The sequence below is a fragment of the Scyliorhinus torazame genome, chromosome 28, assembly GCF_047496885.1.
Source record: "Scyliorhinus torazame isolate Kashiwa2021f chromosome 28, sScyTor2.1, whole genome shotgun sequence".
NCBI classification, from domain to species: Eukaryota; Metazoa; Chordata; class Chondrichthyes; order Carcharhiniformes; family Scyliorhinidae; genus Scyliorhinus; species Scyliorhinus torazame.
In genome coordinates, this window is record NC_092734.1 from 22,460,247 (window position 1) to 22,482,924 (window position 22,678).

A 22,678-nucleotide genomic window follows, 5' to 3' on the forward strand; every position below is an offset into this window, starting at 1 on the left:
AGCAGAGATATCGTGGGGTCTATGTTCATACATCTTTGAAAGTTGCCACTCAAGTGGATAGAGCTGTGAAGAAGGCCTATGGTGTGCTCGCGTTCATTAATAGAGGGATTGAATTTAAGAGCCGTGAGGTGATGATGCAGCTGTACAAAACTTTGGTAAGGCCACATTTGGAGTACTGTGTACAGTTCTGGTCGCCTCATTTTAGGAAGGATGTGGAAGCTTTGGAAAAGGTGCAAAGAAGATTTACCAGGATGTTGCCTGGAATGGAGAGTAGGTCTTACGAGGAAAGGTTGAGGGTGCTAGGCCTTTTCTCATTAGAACGGAGAAGGATGAGGGGCGACTTGATAGAGGTTTATAAGATGATCAGGGGAATAGATAGAGTAGACAGTCAGAGACTTTTTCCCCGGGTGGAACAAACCATTACAAGGGGACATAAATTTAAGGTAAAAGGTGGAAGATATAGGAGGGATATCAGAGGTAGGTTCTTTACCCAGAGAGTAGTGGGGGCATGGAATACACTGCATGTGGAAGTAGTTGAGTCGGAAACATTAGGGACCTTCAAGCAGCTATTGGATAGGTACATGGATTACGGTAAAATGATATAGTGTAGATTTATTTGTTCTTAAGGGCAGCACGATAGCATTGTGGATAGCACAATTGCTTCACAGCTCCAGGGTCCCAGGTTCGATTCCGGCTTGGGTCACTGTCTGTGCGGAGTCTGCATGTCCTCCCCGTGTCTGCGTGGGTTTCCTCCGGGTGCTCCGGTTTCCTCCCACAGTCCAAAGATGTGCAGGTTAGGTGAATTGGCCAATGATAAATTGCTCTTAATGTCCAAAATTGCCCTTGGTGTTGGGTGGAGGTGTTGAGTTTGGGTAGGGTGCTCTTTCCAAGAGCCGGTGCAGACTCAAGGGGCTGAATGGCCTCCTTCTGCACTGTAAATTCAATGATAATCTATGATTAATCTAGGACAAATGTTCGGCACAACATCGTGGGCCGAAGGGCCTGTAGTGTGCTGTATTTTCTATGTTCTATGTTCCATGTTAAAGGAAATGTTGGTTAACACCAAAATATACAGCAAGAAAAGAAATCAAAACACGTAGTTTGACAACAGTGTAAAACTTTGTTTGCCAGAGCTAATAATATTCTTTTCAGGAGTTGGAACAAACTAAAGGTTTATTTCAGTACTTGTACCAGTGTTGGGTCTGTTAAATATTGGCAAGAACAAATGCATTGTCGTTAATCCCCTGAAAACACACTGTTCCTAGCCACTGACTCCCTCTCTTTCCACTGCAACTGTCTGAGGTGAAACACACTGTTTGCAACCTTGGTTGATACTTTATCCTGAGATTAGCTTCTAATCATGCATCCATGACAATTTATACCTTTGTAGCATTGCTCGACTCTGCCCCTGCTGATGAAATCCTCAGCCACGTCTTTGCCATCTCTAGACTTGATTATTCAAATGCACTCCTTCCTGACCTGTGACCTTTTACCTTCTGTAAACGAGGAATCATTCAAAAGTCTGCTGCCCACATCCTAACTCATACCAGGTCCTGTTCACCGATCACCCCAGGCTCACTGACCGACAACTTCTCTCAGTTGGACGAGGTCTTCATTTTAAAATTCTCAACCTTGTTTTCAAACTTCTATGGCCTGACCCTCCTCCCCATCACCATAACCTCCTCCAGCCCCGCAACACTCCCAACGGCTCAGCACCGCCAAGGCCTTGAGCTCTGGAATTCCCTCACCACTTCTGGAGGGACGGTGACTAACTAAGCTTTTATTCATCTGACCTTGTTTGGTGTCAAACTTTGCTTTATAACACAACTGTGAAAAGCCTTGTAAAACTTTGTTTGCCAGAGCTAATAATGTTTTCTTATATTAAAGATACTATAAAAGTACAAGGTGCTGTTCTTTTCATCTCACCGGTGAATATAGTGCGCAATATAAGATAGGCGCATTTCTTTTACTAGCCTTCCCTCATTCGAATTTTAAAAGCTAACTGGCAGGAAACATCACCAGATCAGAAATTGTACTGTGTTATAACCATTTAGAAGCGATATATAGAACATAGACATTATAATTTCATTGGATCTAATTTTTAACCAGCAAGTGAGCTTTGCCATTCATGTATTTTTGAGTTGTAGGGGTAATGAATGCATCAACTAAACAAAAGCGCTTCCAAAATTTTAGCAGATGCAAACTAGAAGCAAAATTAAGGGGAAATTTACTGTGGACAAAGATAATGCAGCATACAATACTAATGATGTCACAGAAGGCCTAACCTAAATTACTAAAACATATCATTCGTTCTGTGAGGGTTTCCATGGCAGAGTGTAGTGTCTGTTGGATAGTCCAGATCGTCTGCTCACTGGCGGTGGTGTGGTTGCTTAGGGAATGTTTACCATATATCACAAAATACACAGCAGCCTGTGGCTGATGGGAACAAGCTTTTAGTATTGAAAAAACAAGCAAGAGTTGTCATCCCCATAAACAGAATGAAAACAGTCCTACAAATTCTATCTAGTGGATGTCGCAGCCCAGAACATTATTGGAAGTTTTGAAAGACTGTCGAGGATCATGAATGTTCTTAACGAAAAGCCAGTATTAAAATTCTGTACTTTTATTATCCAGTTGAAAAATGACATGGCCAAGACAGCTATTCTGCCAAGCTGCAGCAATAATAATGTAAAGCAGTTAACAATATAGTTGAATTACAATGACCAGAAACTAAACTGGATCTGCCACATGTCATGACTGCAAGAACAGGTCAGAAGCTGGATATTCTCCAGCGAGTCACACATTCTGATTTCCCAAGGCCTCTCGAGCACTTGCAAGTCGGGAGGGTGAGGGAGTACGTTCTACATTCCACTGGTGCAGCTGCAACCCTGTTTAGTCAGTGCCTCATCCCAAACCTAAACATCCACCTTCTCTAACACTGGGGTACGGTGGCTACGATGTGCACAAGGATGCATTACAGCAACTCGAAAGACTTGACAGAAGCTCCCAAATCTGCCACGTCCACCAATCAGAAAGACAAGGACAGCAGGGACACAGCAACACCATCAACTGCAAGGTCCCTCCATCAGGACTTGGAAATATATTGTTGTCCTTAATCGACGCGGAGTAAAAATCCTGGAACTCCCTCTCCAACAGCACTGTGATAATGATCACCGTATGAACCAAAGTGGTTCAGGAAGGCTTCCCACCACAACTGTTTCAAGGACAGTGCGTGGGAAAAGCAATAAATGCTGGCCTTGTAATGATGTCTACATCCCCAGAATAAATGAGAAGAATCACGGAGTTAAATTAAGTAAACAACCAGTAAGAGGCTGAGCCAATAAATAATGAATGAGTCACACCCATGCAGATTTACATGGAAACACTAACGGTGAATCCATTAATGATCAATCGGAGTGAAACTCAGCCCACTTTCCCAAATGGTGTAGGTTTGTAGGTCCCTCATCACAATTCTTACAAAATCATTTGGATTTACACATTTCCTTTTGAAAACAGGAACATAAATCATAACCTATGTTTGTATTAAAAGCATGACTTAGAAATGTTAAAATCGTAACACCCTAGCTTTTCAAAATGACATAATTTACATGCAAAATTGAACAAATATAACATGGTTTTGTATAAGAATTGATGGGAGGGAAAAAAATTGGGAACTTAATTCTAGTGCTATAGCTGATGCACATACGAGTTTCAATATAATAAATGCTGGATGACAAGCTGATTAAGCAGGAGGTATGCCTGAACATTTTGATTATCACGGTGTCCTTCTGCGACAGAGAGCTCATTGAAATATTTGTTGCGATCATTAACAGAATTTTTAAACCTATTCTTGCAATGCAGTGGTGCACAGGACCATTAAGATCTCACAAGTGACACACATTTGATCAATGGTTAATTCATGAATACATTTCTTTTTTAAACAATAAATTTATTCCCAATTTCTTGGCCACTTTGATGGTTTATTACCAACAATCTATAAATGGTATACATCAAATGGCCATTATTCGAATGCAAGGCTTGACATTGATCATGGAGGAAGGGTGGTGCAAGTATTGCTGCCAAGCTTGACTTCACTCTAATCCAACATCGATACATGTAGACATTCTGCAAGGGTCAATAGTCAGGAATTAGGGCAAGAATTATGGCAGATTTTTCTGTTCCCCAAGCCTATCACAATGAGCTCAAATGGATCCTCCTTTAAACTGGCTCAATTGAACGAGAGATTGAGTTACAAAATCGCAACATATGAATTTCACCTTCGCTTTCAATTTTTTTTTTTTTAAATCACTCTCATACTTTCCATGACAAAATTCCCAAAAATGCACTTCACTTTATTGTAGACCGTATCACTGAAATGTTAACAAATCTTTGAACTACCGGAGTATTCATACCTGAGATGGGCATAAAGCTCCTTCAGCACCCGGTCCTGATTCTGAACTGTTTGAACAATGATCTTTACCATTTCTGTACTGTCTCCATATTGATGTGCATCTTAAAACAGAATAATGGATTATTATTTCACTTAGAAAGGGTATTTTTTGGAATGCATTGAACTTAGAACGATGAAGAGAAGCAAGCTGCTCTATCAATTACTTTGTAAAATAATCCTATTTCTGGCACTTGTACATGGAGCTTGCAATGAAATATTTCCAATGGCCAAATGCACTGGAGCACATCTATTCAATAATATTGATGGCAGTGGGATTGGTGTCATCTGTTAACAGACAAATCATGGGCTTCTCATCCTCCAGACTCTGAGGTTATTTATTTTGCGGAGACTAAAATAAATTGGCACATAACCAGGCTGTTAACAGGTCAAAGCTACACCAATTCCACTGCCACTAATGTTATTGAGTAGATACACCAATTATTTAAATGCTTGACGAGAATCAAATTTATGCAGTGCCAAGGATGAAGATTGTTCTGGGAGGGACCCAACCCAGGACATTCCAGTCATCAGTAGGTGCTGGCAGTATATGTTTCTAATACTAAAACCCCTGCTCAAGCCAGGTCAAAGCATTGAATTCTGTGACAGTGAATGAATTTGATGTGGGCCATGCCTGTAGACCAAACAATTGAATGTCTAATGACCTCAAAGACACAAAAATAAGAAATTAAATTGAAAGTCACCTAATAAATTATTTTCTGGACAATAAATGCGGTTTCATTCCTATTACTGTGCGTGAAAGGGTATTGGAGGCAGAAACCCTCATCCCATTTAAAAAACATTTGGATATACACTTGAGGTAGGCACCTTGCATGATGGTTGCTCAAAGGCATTACCCAAGACAGGCTACAAGAAAACCTGGTTATATTTGTAGAACTCAATGCTTTACCATGACTGGGTTGAAAAGAGGTAAGAATGTTTTTGGTGAAGCTGCCTACAGCTAATTGATGCAACTATTGTTGCTAGGGGATAGTGCGTGGCCTTACTTTGGTCAGAGATGATCAAAATGTATCCGGGCATTTTATCATTTTTACTGCTCATTTTCATAAGTTATTCTTATCTTAACATGGTTCTGCAAATTTCCACGCTCTTCCCTCTCTGCAGCAGCTCCCAAATGTTATCTTATGCCCTCACAAAGATAGTCTTGAGTTCAGACAAACTAGAGCACCATATCAAAACTGTTTACACGCCTTCGAGAAGAACCTTACACCAGTTTAAAGTCAATGAGGATCGACTGTTTATGAGTTGTCCAGGACAAAATCTAATTAGTAATCTGAGAAGTGTATTTTATATGCTGTTCCATGTTCACAAAGATTAAGTTAAATCTGCAGAGATAAAAACATGCACAATACCTTTCGGTTTTCCCTTGAGCTTCCTGTATAAATCGATGGCTTTCTGTTCTCTAGAAAGGAAAATTATGATTAGCAAAATGATTTATTACGTCAACATACTTGTAAATCAATCTAATGAATTGTTATGTCCGTTGAAGGACCATTACTTGCCATAAATAATACCTTTCATAAATTAATCTAAACGTGCATGATTGCACTGTTCTGTTGAAAGCATACTTATAGATTTTTCTGGGTTTTATTCAATCTAAGCACTGTCTTAAAGTGTTTGGCCCCATGAAAGCTCTGAACTAAATTACTGCTTTCTGTTCAACAGTATAAGACATTTTCCTTTACGTTTAGAACAAAGAAGAAGAACAGAGAAAAATTACAGCACAGGAACAGGTCCTTCGGCCCTCCAAGCCTGCGCCGATCCAGATCCTCTATCTAAAACTGTCGCCTATTTAAAGAAGATTTAAAAATATATTTACCCTCCTGGTTGTTCAAAAGCAAAGTACTTCCCATATGTGTTCTCAGGTTGCACCTATTAACACAACTGGACAATGATAGATTCGCTTGTCTTAAACTGGCTTGTCCTAAACCAGAATTGAGATTTTTTTTTCTACTCAAAAACAAATTCTATGTTATCCAATGCAATTCCATTGTTTGACAATGATCGAGAAGTAATGTCACAAACACACCAAATGATCGAATCAGAACATCTATTTGACTCCAGTCTTACATTATGTTGAATATGAAAATTACTGTTTTTTCCTAGGAATCAATGTATGCCCTGTCAAGGGAATGGAGTTCTAAGCTGAATCACCTCTTTCAATTATATTTCATGTCTATAAAAGTTTACTTAAGATATTTTTATTAGAAAAAAATATGATTGAGATCATTGTCAGATGCATCCAGGGTTCTGCAAAGAAAGCTTAAGAGGGAAAAAGAGTAGCTTAAAGGGGCAGGGTTGGTGGCAAAATTTCTGGGATCATGTAAGAAATATTTGCTGCAACAGGGAAAGTGTAAATGGAAGTGCTGCAGCAGTCCCAAAGGACCATACGTTGCTGTCCCCTTTGAGAGAGAGCTGACTGGTGGTGATTTAACCCGAGGTATTTTTTGAATAGACTGAATCTGTATCTACCTTCACCTCTGCAGTGATGTGCTTTCACAAGGGTGGCAAGTCAAAGCACATATGCATATTTTCACGATTATTCTGGAATTGAAAACGGATATATTTGAGACTCTCTACACGATATATTTTTATTGTGTCTTCTGTCACTGGTCACTCTTGAATGGAGAAGAACAATATGATTTTAATATAAAGAAGATAGAAATGAACAGAACGGAGTTAGTATTGAGGTTTAATAGCCATCGCGAAGTCCAGCCTTTTGGCAGCTAATCCGCTTTTGTTCTTTGAATCGAGATGGTCTTGAGGTGGAAGACAGAACTTTTGACCCACCACTGTGTTAATCCACCCACTTCCACAATTTTCTTTTAGGAAGATACCAGTTGCCACTTTAGAAGATTATGCACAAATCTATCGTACTAGGAATAATTAGCTTTTTCTTACAGGTTTTCCATAACATCTCCCTGTCGTCTTGCATATGGGCTTCTCTGCAGTTCCACTATTTCACTGTGCAGCCCCACGATTTGTTCTTCCAAATGACCAATTTTAGCAGCCTAAAATGTCCAAAAAAATGTTTTTGTGAATGAAATGAGCTGTAGATTTTGATATTGCTACTATCCTTGAAGCGAAATATCCCCAAAAGGCCATTACATACGGAATAATTGGGGTATTCAGTTGCTTAGATATAATATGGAATATCTGATGGATAGTAATCGGGTTGCACCTCTCCCACCCCACCATTATAGAAATAGGCAATGACATAGTCTAACTTCCACTCATTGTCTTGCGCTATTTCCCCAAGAAGGATGGCACCTAAGCAATGTATTGCTACATCCAACATCTGATAAGTCACAGTGAGTCCTGAGTTGGTGTTGCAGCAAATTGTTTTTTTAAACTGGGTAGACTTCTGCACTGTTGATGGGGGACAATCTCCAAAAGTTCTGTAAAATTACTCTGCCAGCTCAATTGAATGTGGCTAAATGATTCTAGCACCAATAATAATAATAATAATCACCACTTATTGTCACAAGTCGGCTTCAATGAAGTTACTGTGAAACGCCCCTAGTCGCCACATTCCGGCGCCTGTTCGGGGAGGCCGGTACGGGAATTGAATGGGCGCTGCTGCCTTGTTCTTCATTACAAGCCAGCTGTTTAGCCCACTGTGCTAAACCAGCCACCAAACTGCACTTCACATTTGCTACTTTGGCTCTCGTAAGACTGGAAAACGTGGCTCAACCCTTTGCTAGCAATGTACTGCTGAACAACACAACCTACAACTTATCAACACAAGCATCATCCCTCAGTTTATTACGCTTTACTACTCTTGCTGTGGTGTGGTGGTAACAATGAGAATATTAGGAGTCTGAAACAGCATGTCAGAAATTTTAAACTTTAAACAAAAACTTCTTCAGGATTCATTTCACATGTAGAGACATTAGAATCTGGCCTGTTGCCTCATGCACACATATATTTGCTCACTTTTACTTCCTGCTTTAGCGCAAACAGAAATGAGCTTTCTGGAGGCTAAAATCCACCTCTACTTCAAACAGCTGCAGTGCTAATTGCTGACTTATTCTGCAAGAGAGGAACATTAAAAGCTATCCTTGTAGCTGGTCAGAAAAGGTATTTGCCCTAGTCACTGTACCAGCTCCAAAACTTGATCAAGTATGTCACCAAGTTTTTTTTAGAAAGCACACGTTTTAAGAAGTGGCACTTTGGTTCCTCAATTACAAATAATTGTTGATTATTTTACGACCTGACATCAAGGGAAAATGAAAAAGGTACCTAGTAATGTGTATTTCATGTTTTAAGTAGCATTGTAACAAGATGCAGCCAGAGGAAAATGTTGGACAAATTTGAACCTAATATCTGATGAGAACCCTTTGGAACGTTTTTATTTAGTTGGCACAAAGCTGAGTCATAAACTTTCCACACCAGTATCCCAGGTGCACAACTGTAAACAACATTACTGTCATGCTCTTCCGCACAAACACCATGTGTTTTGATCTTTCTTACTGACGGCGCCGATAAAAAGCTAATCATCCCAGCACACCAAAGAACATTTCATGGTAGTGTAAAAGGTCACCAGAAATATCCATTACTTCAAACAGTCATTCATTTAATATTCCACTTCATACTGCTAAATCATCCCAGAGTGCTGTAGACTGCACTGTATTCTTAATATGTTACTTATCACTCAATAAGTTTTTGAAGTATAAAATTAGGAATGATTCCTTCCCGTGAAACAATTTTAAGCACCAACAAAGCTCGTGATTTACTCACCTGTTTACAAGCTTCTGCCTTCTCCTCCATTTCCTTCCACGCTTTCAACATCTTCTCAGAAGCTAAGAATAAAAATATATTTTCATTGCAAACTTAAAATTCACAATGATCTTAATAACCAGCTTATTTGACCTCAAATTTCAAAATCAGTTTTCATTCAAACATTCCTAAGACAAGTTACAAGAACTACAATAAACATATTGTCTTAAGTATCTGTTAGTAAAGACTAAGGAGCATTTAAGAATTTCGGAATAGAAAAAAGGGCACAAAATTCTATAAGCCTTTGTTTCGCTCTCTCAAGAGATCAAGTACAGAATTACATAGTTTCTTACCATGTCCCTTAATCCATATGTGCACTCTGTGGTAATGTTCCCGATTATTCTTTAAACTCACTTAAACTCTCCACCTCAGTGGGTATGCTTATTTTGAACTTTTTAAAACTTGCGTCTATCCATGTGTGAACTTTTCACCAGAGTGAACAATTTGCCTTCGACAAATGTATTAACTCTTTTCATAACTTCTGTGTAATTGCCCTTTCTGCTGTACACTAATACCTGCACGCACACATTCTAAGCTCAAATCAGTCAGAAATATCGACTTTTACAATTCTGACAATTCCCAGTGCTCTCTGCCTACTTCCCCCAGACTCATTACTCCACCACCAAACATCAAGCATCACTTGCAAAATTGTCAGTAGTCTCATCAATTCTGGAATTCTTCTCTCTGCAACTTGCAACCTCATAGCCCCCAACCGCACACAGCCCCTTCTACATCCTTCCCAAGATCCCCACACAGGCAGCCCTGGTACAGCCGCTGTTTTGTTTTGCTCTCGACTCCTGAACTGATTTCTTCCCATCTCAATTCTACTTCTTCTGTCCTTGTCCAGTTTTACATCAGCAACTCTCCAACGTCCTAGAGTCATAGAAGAATCATAGAATCCCTCCACTGCAGAAGGAGGCCATTTGGCCCATCAAGTCTGCACCGACCTTCTGAAAGAGCACTCCACCCAAATCCACTTACCCGCCCGATCCCAATAACCCATTAACTTAATCTACACATCCCTGGACACTAAGGGGCTATTTAGCATGGCCAATCAACCTAACCTGCACATCTTTGGACTGTGGGAGGAAACCCACGCAGACACGGGGAAAATGTACAAACTCCACACAGTCAGCCAAGGCCAGAATTGAACCTCGATCCCTGGCGCCTCATCAATTTTCATTTTATTGCTCCTAATTGCCACCTCCTCACCATGGAGAGGCAATCTTTCTATACCTCCATTCCTCAGCAAGATGGCCTGATGGTTTTTCTTTGAATGGAGGCCTAACCAGATTTTATTTCCCACAACCCATTTTTGCCTGGCTAAACTTGTTCACACATTGAACAACATCTCCTCTGACTCCACTCACTTCCTACAAATATAACACTATGTGGAATATAAGGCTCCAGGGCCAGGTGAGATGTATCTGAGGGAAATGAGACTGGAAACTACCACAATTTCTCAGTCTTCCTTGGACTCAGGGGCGATGCCAGAGCACTGGGGAATTGAAAACGTTACACCCTTTTTCAAAAAGGATGTAAAGATAAGCCCAGCAACTACTGGTCTGTCAGTTAATCTTTAGAATTGGGGAAAAATCCAGAAACAATAACTTAGTCATTTCCGCTACTTATTTGCATCCCCTCCAAATCCATCTCACCTGTTTCGTCCCATTATCATCTCCTTTGCCTTGCACATCATCCTTTTTGTCTTCCAATTTCCCCTGCCAGCTTGATAAGGGATACAAAAAAAGACCAAGGAAAACCCTTGTGGGACCCCAGAGTAAGTGGTGTGAAGTCAGGAAGGAAAGTCATGGCTGATGACGCTCAAGCTGAAATTGCATATGTTGCAATGGAACCCAGCGAGTCATACAGATCTCAGCCAAAGGCCAACAGAGGAACGACATTCAGATAGAGGCTGCTCAAAGGCTGCATAGATGCGGAGGGATATTACAATAGTCATAGTCACAGCACTTGTTATTTGTGTTTTTTATTAGGGCTGTAGGTTACACGGCAGAGGCAGGTTCTTGATTTGAGAGATTCAAACATGAAGTTGTGTGAAAAATAACTTTGGAGGAGGGGGTGGTGGATGGCTACACTTAAGGATATTGGGGAGGAAAGGAAGGCTGGAGATGAGACCACCACAGTTTGCAAGGGCATAGGGGTTGAAACGGGCTTTTTCTTTTGAGGAGGGAGATGGTGATAGCAGTTTTGAAAAGGTGGAGAGGGAACCATTTGCAACATCAGCAGGTCTGGGTGCAGGAACCTGGGTGGTCAGTAGTTTATTGGAAATTGGGTCAAAGAAATCATGGACAAGATAAATGGGAAGAAGATACTGAACTCTCCTCTACCAATTTAAATTGTACTTATTTACATGATAATATATCAGGGAAATCAGCTGTTCCATCACACAATTTTGACCTTGTGATTCCTTGATACAACAATATGGTCACCAGGGATCATTGACACATGAGGATTCTCCAGTCACTATACTTCCAATTACCATGCTCACAAGAAAATAACATACGAATGGATATGTGGTTACTGGCTGCACAGTGTAAATTCAAGAAATTCCTGCTCCCACCTACAGTACCGCCAATTAAACAAGGAACAGTTAGGTAATTAACTGTGGCCAACAGGATTTGCGAAGGAACACCATGAAAAGGAAGGTCACCTGATCACCTGAAATCAATGTGGTAGCTAAAAACACCATTACGATTCAACATGCTCACTATACTTATGGGAAAGAAATAAAAAGTTGAACACTTACAAATTCCATATGCCATTTGTTCACGGTATTTTACCAGGTCAAGACCAATGCTTGACTGAAAAAAGTCCAACTTGGCCTTTAACTGCTGGGAATTAGAAAACATAGTTGTCTTCATTTTTGTAAGGTTATTGTTGTAACGAAGGAGGCTCAGCCTGGGAATAAATTACAATTCACAATTACAATGAGGGTCCATGGAATATTTGCTAAGTATATCTATACAGGTGATATAAAAAGAGGATCCCATTGAACATCACTTCACTAGGATACCAGAAAATAACCCTAATCATGAAGTGACTGGCTATTATTCTCTGCATAATAATCTTCAAACACAGACAATTAAAAACAAGTACATAGGCCAGGATTGCGTGCCAGAGGAAATGGCGATATGGGTGTAAAATACCAAAAAGCGGCAAAAGCTAGATTCTCGCCACTAAGATCTCCCCGCACGATTGACGTAATGAGGTTCCCTCCCAAGCATTGCCTCCTGGCAGCGCTTTGGGGGGTTGGGGGGGGGGCCTCCATGCCGGGATCCTGTGCGCGTGGGGGGTTGTCTACTGCTGGTGTGCTGCACACAGCTTCTTGCCTGGTCCAGCACTGGACATGGTGAGAAAGCCAGTGGTGTAGCTGGTGTGCTGCACACAGCTTCTCGCTTGGCCCAGCGCTGGACATGGTGAGAAAGACAGTGGTGTAGCTGGTGTGCTGCACACAGCTTTTTGCCTGGCCCAGCACTGGACATGGTGAGAAAGCCAGCAGTGTAGCTAGTATGCTGCACACAGCGTCTCGTCTGGCCCAGCGCTGGACATGGTGAGAAAGCCAGCGGTGTAGCTGGTGTGCTGCACACAGCTTCTTGCCTGGCCCAGCGCTGGACATGGTGAGAAAGCCAGCAGTGTAGCTGGTGTGCTGCACACAGCTTCTTGCCTGGCCCAGCGCTGGACATGGTGAGAAAGCCAGCGGTGTAGCTGGTGTGCTGCACACAGCTTCTTGCCTGGCCCAGCGCTGGACATGGTGAGAAAGCCAGCGGTGTAGCTGGTGTGCTGCACACAGCTTCTCGCTTGGCCCAGCACTGGACATGGTGAGAAAGCCAGCAGTGTAGCTGGTGTGCTGCACACAGCTTCTTGCCTGGCCCAGCGCTAGACATGGTGAGAAAGCCAGCGGTGTAGCTGGTGTGCTGCACACAGCTTCTTGCCTGGCCCAGCGCTGGACATGGTGAGAAAGCCAGCGGTGTAGCTGGTGTGCTTCACACAGCTTCTTGCCTGGCCCAGCGCTGGACATGGTGAGAAAGCCAGCAGTGTAGCTGGTGTGCTGCACACAGCTTCTTGCCTGGCCCAGCGCTGGACATGGTGAGAAAGCCAGCAGTGTAGCTGGTGTGCTGCACACAGCTTCTTGCCTGGCCCAGCGCTGGACATGGTGAGAAAGCCAGCGGTGTAGCTGGTGTGCTTCACACAGCTTCTTGCCTGGCCCAGCGCTGGACATGGTGAGAAAGCCAGTGGTGTAGCTGGTGTGCTGCACACAGCGTCTCGTCTGGCCCAGCGCTGGACATGGTGAGAAAGCCAGCGGTGTAGCTGGTGTGCTGCACACAGCTTCTTGCCTGGCCCAGCGCTGGACATGGTGAGAAAGCCAGCAGTGTAGCTGGTGTGCTGCACACAGCTTCTTGCCTGGCCCAGCGCTGGACATGGTGAGAAAGCCAGCAGTGTAGCTGGTGTGCTGCACACAGCTTCTTGCCTGGCCCAGCGCTGGACATGGTGAGAAAGCCAGTGGTGTAGCTGGTGTGCTGCACACAGCTTCTCGCTTGGCCCAGCGCTGGACATGGTGAGAAAGCCAGCAGTGTAGCTGGTATGCTGCACACAGCTTTTCGCTTGGCCCAGCGCTGGACATGGTGAGAAAGCCAGCAGTGTAGCTGGTGTGCTGCTCACAGCGTCTCGTCTGGCCCAGCGCTGGACATGGTGAGAAAGCCAGCAGTGTAGCTGGTATGCTGCACACAGCTTTTCGCTTGGTCCAGCACTGGACATGGTGAGAAAGCCAGCAGTGTAGCTGGTGTGCTGCACACAGCTTTTCGCTTGGCCCAACGCTGGACATGGTGAGAAAGCCAGTGGTGTAGCTGGTGTGCTGCTCACAGCTTCTTGCCTGGCCCAGCGCTGGACATGGTGAGAAAGCCAGCGGTGTAGCTGGTGTGCTGCACACAGCTTCTTGCCTGGCCCAGCGCTGGACATGGTGAGAAAGCCAGCGGTGTAGCTGGTGTGCTGCACACAGCTTCTCGTCTGGCCCAGCGCTGGACATGGTGAGAAAGCCAGCAGTGTAGCTGGTGTGCTGCACACAGCTTCTTGCCTGGCCCAGTGCTGGACATGGTGAGAAAGCCAGCAGTGTAGCTGGTGTGCTGCACACAGCTTCTTGCCTGGCCCAGCGCTGGACATGGTGAGAAAGCCAGCAGTGTAGCTGGTGTGCTGCACACAGCTTCTTGCCTGGCCCAGCGCTGGACATGGTGAGAAAGCCAGCAGTGTAGCTGGTGTGCTGCACACAGCTTCTTGCCTGGCCCAGCGCTGGACATGGTGAGAAAGCCAGCAGTGTAGCTGGTGTGCTGCACACAGCTTCTTGCCTGGCCCAGCGCTAGACATGGTGAGAAAGCCAGCAGTGTAGCTGGTGTGCTGCACACAGCTTCTTGCCTGGCCCAGCGCTGGACATGGTGAGAAAGCCAGCGGTGTAGCTGGTGTGCTGCACACAGCTTCTTGCCTGGCCCAGCGCTGGACATGGTGAGAAAGCCAGCGGTGTAGCTGGTGTGCTGCACACAGCTTCTTGCCTGGCCCAGCGCTGGACATGGTGAGAAAGCCAGCAGTGTAGCTGGTGTGCTGCACACAGCTTCTCGTCTGGCCCAGCAGTTACAAAAGAAAAAAACCTCAAAATTCCGCCCACTGATTTTGCAAGAAGAAATCAAACACAAAAAGGATACTGGAAATGTTAACGTCATATTGTAAAATTAAATAAATAAAATCAATTTATAAAACCAAATATTCCTCCAAACCAATCAATTTTAACAATGCTGTCTGCATTAGTGATCAAATGCACAGAAATGAAAATAATTAATTGCACAGAAAGGAAAAAAACCAAAAGAAAACTACTCGTGTAGTTGAAAACACACTTTCCAAACGGAACATTTGGCTTCCATTTGCACCATGGTTAAACTTGCGGTATGAGCTCTCTGTTGGACAGTCGGGTCCAAATATTGTGAGCGTTAAGCTATTTTAAGCCAATACATGTTTTCCATCTCATACCAAAGCTAAGCCCGTCAGCAAATATCAATTCTTGCTTTTTGCAGGGAAGTTGGGGTGTTGCATATACTGATAATGTTGTTTTACACTGGCTGGCTGGAGGTAATGTAGTACACACACTGAAATTGGGGTAGTAAATAGTATTCCATTATATAAATAATTTGGGGAATTTAAAACAAAATGTAGCTCTAATTTGCTCCCTCCAATCACCTCAATAATGAATGGGTGAATTATCTGTTCTGTTTTGTTACTAATGTTAAACCACCCACCCCATGGGAGTTGGCTAAAAAAATTAATTAAGTATAAAAAGATTTTCATATCTTCATAGTTCTCAAACTACACATCGAATACAAACGTGAATACAAATAGTGGTGAATTTCTGCTAAATTTGAAGCCCTTCAGACGAATTGCAGCAGCTCATTGATGCAGTGCATTTCAGCTCATTTCCTCGAAGTAGCTCCAATCCATGTCACTGCTCTTCACACTGACCTAAATGCTGCCTTCAGGAATATAGTATTCAAGGAAACAACTGACTTTTTGAAAATGCATTCTCTGATTAAACACGAATGTCTGAAAATAATGTTACTTTTTAAAAGTTATTTTTGTTACAAAAGTTCATTAATTGTGTATTTGACCTCAAGAACACATTTCAGCAGCACTCCCCAAAATATTCCATCTAATTTTGCTGAAAATTAATTCTGAGGACTGGTGTCCCCAGAAAGACCACCAATTAAAGCCCCTGCATGAGGCCAGACAGTAACCGCAAAAAGCAGCGGTCAGGGGAGAAGAAAATGAAATGAAAATCACCCCAGATTGCTCTTGTATGCCACCCAGTGGGCAGCTCTGTAAAACACCAGATAGCTGCCTCTTATCTGTGCCAATACATGATTTGGAGCTACTGGAAGGCCAGATTTTGCTAAAAGATAATCCGAAAGATACATCCTGTTATTAAATCATAGATTGTGGCGGGGAATAGACAGCCCATGAATTCCAAATCACAAATTGCTCGGTGACTGGCAACACTTCCCTTTGCAATGGTGGAATCTCACTCTTAAACCTCATTCATGAACTAGAACAAAGAACAAAGAAATGTACAGCACAGGAACAGGCCCTTCGGCCCTCCAAGCCCGTGCCGACCATGCTGCCCGACTAAACTACAATCTTCTACACTTCCTGGGTCCGTATCCCTCTATTCCCATCCTATTCATTTATTTGTCAAGATGCCCCTTAAATGTCACTATCGTCCCTTCTTCCACCACCTCCTCCGGTAGCGAGTTCCAGGCACCCACTACCCTCTGCGTAAAAAACTTGCCTCGTACATCTACTCTAAACCTTGCCCCTCTCACCTTAAACCTATGCCCCCTAGTAATTGACCCCTCTACCCTGGGGAAAAGCCTCTGACTATCCACTCTGTCTATGCCCCTCATAATTTTGTAGACCTCTATCAGGTCGCCCCTCAACCTCCTTCGTTCCAGAGAGAACAAACCGAGTTTATTCAATCGCTCCTCATAGCTTATGCCCTCCATACCAGGCAACATTCTGGTAAATCTCTTCTGCACCCTCTCTAAAGCCTCCACATCCTTCTGGTAGTGTGGCGACCAGAATTGAACACTATACTCCAAGTGTGGCCTAACTAAGGTTCTATACAGCTGCAACATGACTTGCCAATTCTTATACTCAATGCTCCGGCCAATGAAGGCAAGCATGCCGTATGCCTTCTTGACTACCTTCTCCACCTATGTTGCCCCTTTCAATGACCTGTACTCCTAGATCTCTTTGACTTTCAATACTCTTGAGGGTTCTACCATTCACTGTATATTCCCAACCTGCATTAGACCTTCCAAAATGCATTACCTCACATTTGTCCGGATTAAACGCCATCTGCCATCTCTCCGCCCAAGTCTCCAAACAATCTAAATCCTGCTGTATCCTCTGACAGTCCTCATCGCTATCCGCAATTCCACCAACCTTTGTGTCGTCTGCAAACTTACTAATCAGACCAGTTACATTTTCCTCCAAATCATTTATATATACTACAAAGAGCAAAGGTCCCAGCACTGATCCCTGTGGAACACCACTGGTCACAGCCCTCCAATTAAAAAAGCATCCTTCCATTGCTACTCTCTGCCTTCTATGACCTAGCCAGTTCTGTATCCACCTTGCCAGCTCACCCCTGATCCCGTGTGACTTCACCTTTTGTACGAGTCTACCATGAGGGACCTTGTCAAAGGCCTTACTGAAGTCCATATAGACAACATCCACTGCCCTACCTGCATCAATCATCTTAGTGACCTCCTCGAAAAACTCTATCAAGTTAGTGAGACACGACCTCCCCTTCACAAAACCATGCTGCCTCTCACTAATACGTCCATTTGCTTCCAAATGGGAGTAGATCCTGTCTCGAAGAATTCTCTCCAGTAATTTCCCTACCACTGAAGTAAGGCTCACCGGCCTGTAGTTCCCTGGATTATCCTTGCTACCCTTCTTAAACAGAGGAACAACATTGGCTATTCTCCAGTCCTCCGGGACATCCCCTGAAGACAGTGAGGATCCAAAGATTTCTGTCAAGGCCTCAGCAATTTCCTCTCCAGCCTCCTTCAGTATTCTGGGGTAGATCCCATCAGGCCCTGGGGACTTATCTACCGTAATATTTTTTTAAGACACCCAACACCTCGTCTTTTTGGATCTCAATGTGACCCAGGCTATCTACACACCCTTCTCCAGACTCAACATCTACCAATTTCTTCTCTTTGGTGAATACTGATGCAAAGTATTAATTTAGTACCTCGCCCATTTCCTCTGGCTCCACAGATAGATTCCCTTGCCTATCCTTCAGTGGGCCAACCCTTTCCCTGGCTACCCTCTTGCTTTTTATGTACGTGTAAAAAGCCTTGGGATTTTCCTTAACCCTATTTGCCAATGACTTTTCGTGACCCCTTCTAGCCCTCCTGACTCCTTGCTTAAGTTCCTTCCTACTTTCCTTATATTCCACGCAGGCTTCATCTGTTCCCAGCCTTTTAGCCCTGACAAATGCCTCCTTTTTCTTTTTGACGAGGCCTACAATATCTCTCGTTATCCAAGGTTCAATGAAGTTGCTGTATTTTCACATTAATTACCTATTAAACTCGTCACAGAAAATCAAGTCTAATAATTAATCACACCATGTGATAACTGTTAATGGCTGATAATCAAATTGTTATTTTAAATAAGTGTGGGCCATTCTTTCAGGTTTAGCAGATTTAAAAAATGTAAAATTTAGCATTTTAAATTTTTTTCTCAATTCCCCTGTTAATTTTTTCTTTGCTGTTAATCCAAATTCTATTTTGTCTTTCTGTACTTGGTTTAACACTATGTATTCATTCACTCTAATTCCCACTCCTTCTCAGGGCACGAGTCAACAGAAAATTTATTTGTGGTGGGTTTTCCAGGGAATTTCCCACCGCTATTCAATTACACATTATTATTATGTCGCTTTTTGGGGCCTTAGGGAGCGTCTCACTGGTTTAGCCCACAGAACTGTTTGCAACACTGGGGAGCTGAACTCAGAAATCGGGCCACCATTTTGAAAGGGTGCCCCAATCTTTAAGTGAGCTTGTGGGTCCCCCACACTCCCCTCTCATGGGCAATGTCACCCCCTCTCCCCCAAAGTGAGGACACCCCAGTGTGGGGTCCCTGGGAGTCCCCCCTTCAGGTCCCCCACATCCCCTTACAGGCCTGCTATTCAAGGACCTCTACCCCTCACCCCCACAAGCTCCCAGAGGCGCCTACTTACCTGCCAAGCAACCTCCCCACCCTTCAAACCCCACCTCCACCCTTATTTCATGGTCCCTGAGCCTTGGCAGTGCCACCCTGACACCCTTGCACTGTAGCCCAGGCAATGCTCCTGCCAGTTTGACAGTGCCAGCCAGGCACCTTGGCAGTGCCATTGTGGCAATGCCAAGGTGCCAGTTGGGCAGTGCCAAGGTGCCCACATTCTATGGGGAGGGCCAGGGAGCCATTCTGCACTGACGCTGACTCCCAGGGGTCTCCAATAGCCCGAGAGACACCCCGGGTGCCGATCCTCCTGGTCCACGTTTCTGTGGACCAGTGCTGAACGGCGCCTCGCTAACACTCAGTTTGAGTTCCACTAGGGCCACTCAGCTCAACCTCATTACTGATGATTGTGAGTAGACCGATGGGACGGTAAAGTGATGGAAGGGGTCATTAACGGTACCATCCAGCAGCACTTACTTTGCAATAACCTGCTCACTGACACCCAGTTTGGGTTCTGCCAGGCTCATTCAACTCCTGACCTCATTACAGCCTCGGTTCAAATGTGGACAAAAGAGCTGAACTCCGGAGGTGAGGTGAGGTGAGAATGACTGGCCATGACATCAAGCCGTATTTGACCAAGTGTGGCATAATGTAGCCCCAGCAAAACTGGAGTCAATGGGAATCAGGAGGAAAAATTCTCTGCTGGATGTTGTCATACCTCACACAAAGGCAAAGTTTGTTGGAACTCAAGGACATCACTACAGGAGTTCCTCAGGGTAGTATCCTCGGCCCAACCATCTTCAGCTGTTTCATCAATACTGTCCTTCCATCATAAGGTCAGAAGTGTGTGTGTTCGCTGATGATTGCAAAATGTTCACCACCTGACAAGTGGCAAGTGACATTCATGTCATACAAGTGCTGGGCAATGACCTGCTCCAGCAAGAGAGAATCGAATCATCCCTCCCGTGACATTCAATGGCATTATAATAATAACATCTTTATTAGTGTCACAAGTAGGCTTACATTAACACTGCAATGAAGTTACTGTGAAAATCCCATAGTCGTCACACTCCGGCACCTGTTCGTGTACACTGAGGGAGAATTCAGAATGTCCAATTCACTTAACAAGTATGTCTTTGCGGGACTCGTGGGAGGAAACCGGAGCACCCGGAGGAAACCCACGCAGACATGGGGAGAACATGCAGACTCCACACAGACAGTGACCCAAGCCGGGAATCAAACCGAAGCCCCTGGCACTATGAAACAACAGTGCTAACCACTGTGCTACTATGCTGTCCATCATTTTGTATCCCCCATGATCAACATCCTGGGGTTACCATTGACAAGAACCTTAACTGGACCAGCCCTGTAAATACTGTGGCTTCAAAAGCAGGTCAGAGGTTGGCAAATAACTCACCCCCTGACTCCCCAAAGCCTGTCCACCATTTACAAGGCACAAGTCAGGATGTGATAGAAAACTCTCCACTCGCCTGGATGAGTGCAGCTCCCACTCTCCACTCGCCTGGATGAGTGCAGCTCCAACAACACTCGAGCAGCTCTACACCATTTAAGCCATAGCATCTTTAGACACTTACTCCCTCCCCACCAGCAGCACACTCTGGCAGCAGTGTGTACCATCTATAAGAAGCACTGCTGTAACTTACTAAAGCTCCTTCAACAGCACCTTCCAAACCTGTGACCTCTACCACCTCAAAAGAGGGCAGCAGACACATGGGAACACCACCACATACATGAGAACACCAGCACCTGCAAGTTCCACACCATTCTGACTTGGAACGATATCACCATTCCTTCAATATCTTTGGTCAAAAGTCTGGAATTCCATTCCTCACAGCACTGTTGGTATGCCTACACCACATGGTCTGCAGTGGTTCAAAAAGGCAGCTCACCACCACCTTCTCACGGTCAATTAGGGATGGGTGATAAATTCTGGTCTAGTCAATGACGCCCACACACCATGAAACAATGAATTGAAAAGAAATGTCCCACGCCTACAAAGTTGGTCCCACTGCAGGTGTCTGGGGATAGAACGACAGAACTTTATAATCCAAATTAAAAATACATAAAGGGAATTAAGATTACCCAAACACTGGAACTGCATTTTCTTGCATTTTGAGAGTGACAGCACTTCAGAAGTACCTCATTGACTGGAAGGTGCTTTCAATGGTCCTGAGGCCATAAGTGATGCTATATAAATGCTAGTTCTCTCTCACTGGTCAAGTCCTGGACAGCACCATGAAAGGTAATACATTATCAAAGTCCTCTGACTGGACATGAAATAGTAATAATGGGCAAAGATGAAATAAGTGAGATAAGTGGAAGGAATTTTAGCTCAATTGGATAATAAAAAAGTTTTGTTTCTAAAATAAAATGAAGACATTGGGTGGGATTCTCCGCCCCGCTGCGCCACATTTCTGCCCCGACCGGCCGGAGGGATTCTCCGTTACGCCGGCCAGTCAATGGGGTTTCCCATTGTGGGGCAGCCCCACGCCGTCGGGAAACTCTCGGGCGCCGGCATAACGGAGAATCACGCCGGCGGAGAATCCCGGTGTGTAGCCTAGGTTTTTGAGGTCTACCTTGAGTAGGGCGCATCTCCTGCAGCCCTGGGCTTCCGCCTTCTCAAGGCCTGTTGCAGTTTGACCGACAGACGGCCTGCGAGCTGCCCATATAGAAATCTCTCATTTAAACAGTATTAATTTCATTACTGGAACCTGAGCATAGTCACGCTCAGATCATTTGCACTGATTTTTTAAATTTCTGCTCCAGGTTCCATCTGTCAATCTCTGAAAACCAGCCCTTGAACCCTACCCTCAAGGAATGAAGGTGGCAGGAAACACAGCTGCTGCCCTCTTTCCCTCATGCGGATGTCTTTGATACAGGAGGATATAGTTGTCCTCAATTAGATCAATCAGTGAGTCCAACAGGCAGGAATAGGGAGAGAATTTAGAACACAGGCAGGAATTGTAAGAATTAAGGAAGATGATTCAGCGTAATTTTGAAAAGGTTTTAAAGATTGGGAAAATTCTATATATAAAGACAAAATGACTTAACAGTGCAAAAATGATAAACAGAGTTGCTAATGGTTTCAAGTGAGCAAATTATGAGCATAAAATTGCATAAGTCTTCTGTCCTGTATAAGTCGATTTATGGTGTATTATCTTTAGTCTCCTCTCCAATATTGACTTACATTGCAGCTCTTTGTCCCTGGAAAAGTCTGCTGTAGTCCTCCTTCAATCCACAGACATAATTCACAGCTTCACCCCATACCTTCCTCAGTTGTACATTTGGCAACATTATCTTAGCATCCCGCACTGTAACAATATCGTAATGAATGTTAATTGCAGTCAAAACTTTATGTTTTGGAATTTTAATTTTCATACTTAAAAAACATTAAGTATTAAAATATAGCAGTTCAAAACATCTTTACTCTTCCATTCAGGGAGATTAATGCTCTATTAATAGCACAATCCACTTTGGTGTCTTGTCTAAACATCTGATGTTTTGAGGACTTATAAATGCTCAGCGTAAAAGATTGTTGGCCCACAGAAACTCATCACTTGATACCATCTAACCATACTATGAAAATTCGATGTTTTTTTTGCCTGTTTGGCAAATCATTCGAAACAT

General features: G+C 43.6%; 1 protein-coding gene across 1 annotated transcript in view; it reads right to left on the reverse strand.

Annotated features, from left to right (window-relative positions):
* The window catches only part of chuk (component of inhibitor of nuclear factor kappa B kinase complex), a 142,466-nt gene that overhangs the window by 15,242 nt on the left and 104,546 nt on the right, over positions 1 to 22,678 (reverse strand). The window contains exons 13-18 of the mRNA XM_072491632.1: positions 22,239 to 22,362; positions 12,015 to 12,166; positions 9,209 to 9,270; positions 7,370 to 7,479; positions 5,821 to 5,870; positions 4,413 to 4,512 (exon numbers count right to left, since the gene is read on the reverse strand). Coding sequence (XP_072347733.1) covers positions 4,413 to 4,512; positions 5,821 to 5,870; positions 7,370 to 7,479; positions 9,209 to 9,270; positions 12,015 to 12,166; positions 22,239 to 22,362 — 598 coding nt within the window. The remainder of the gene's footprint in view (positions 1 to 4,412; positions 4,513 to 5,820; positions 5,871 to 7,369; positions 7,480 to 9,208; positions 9,271 to 12,014; positions 12,167 to 22,238; positions 22,363 to 22,678) is intronic.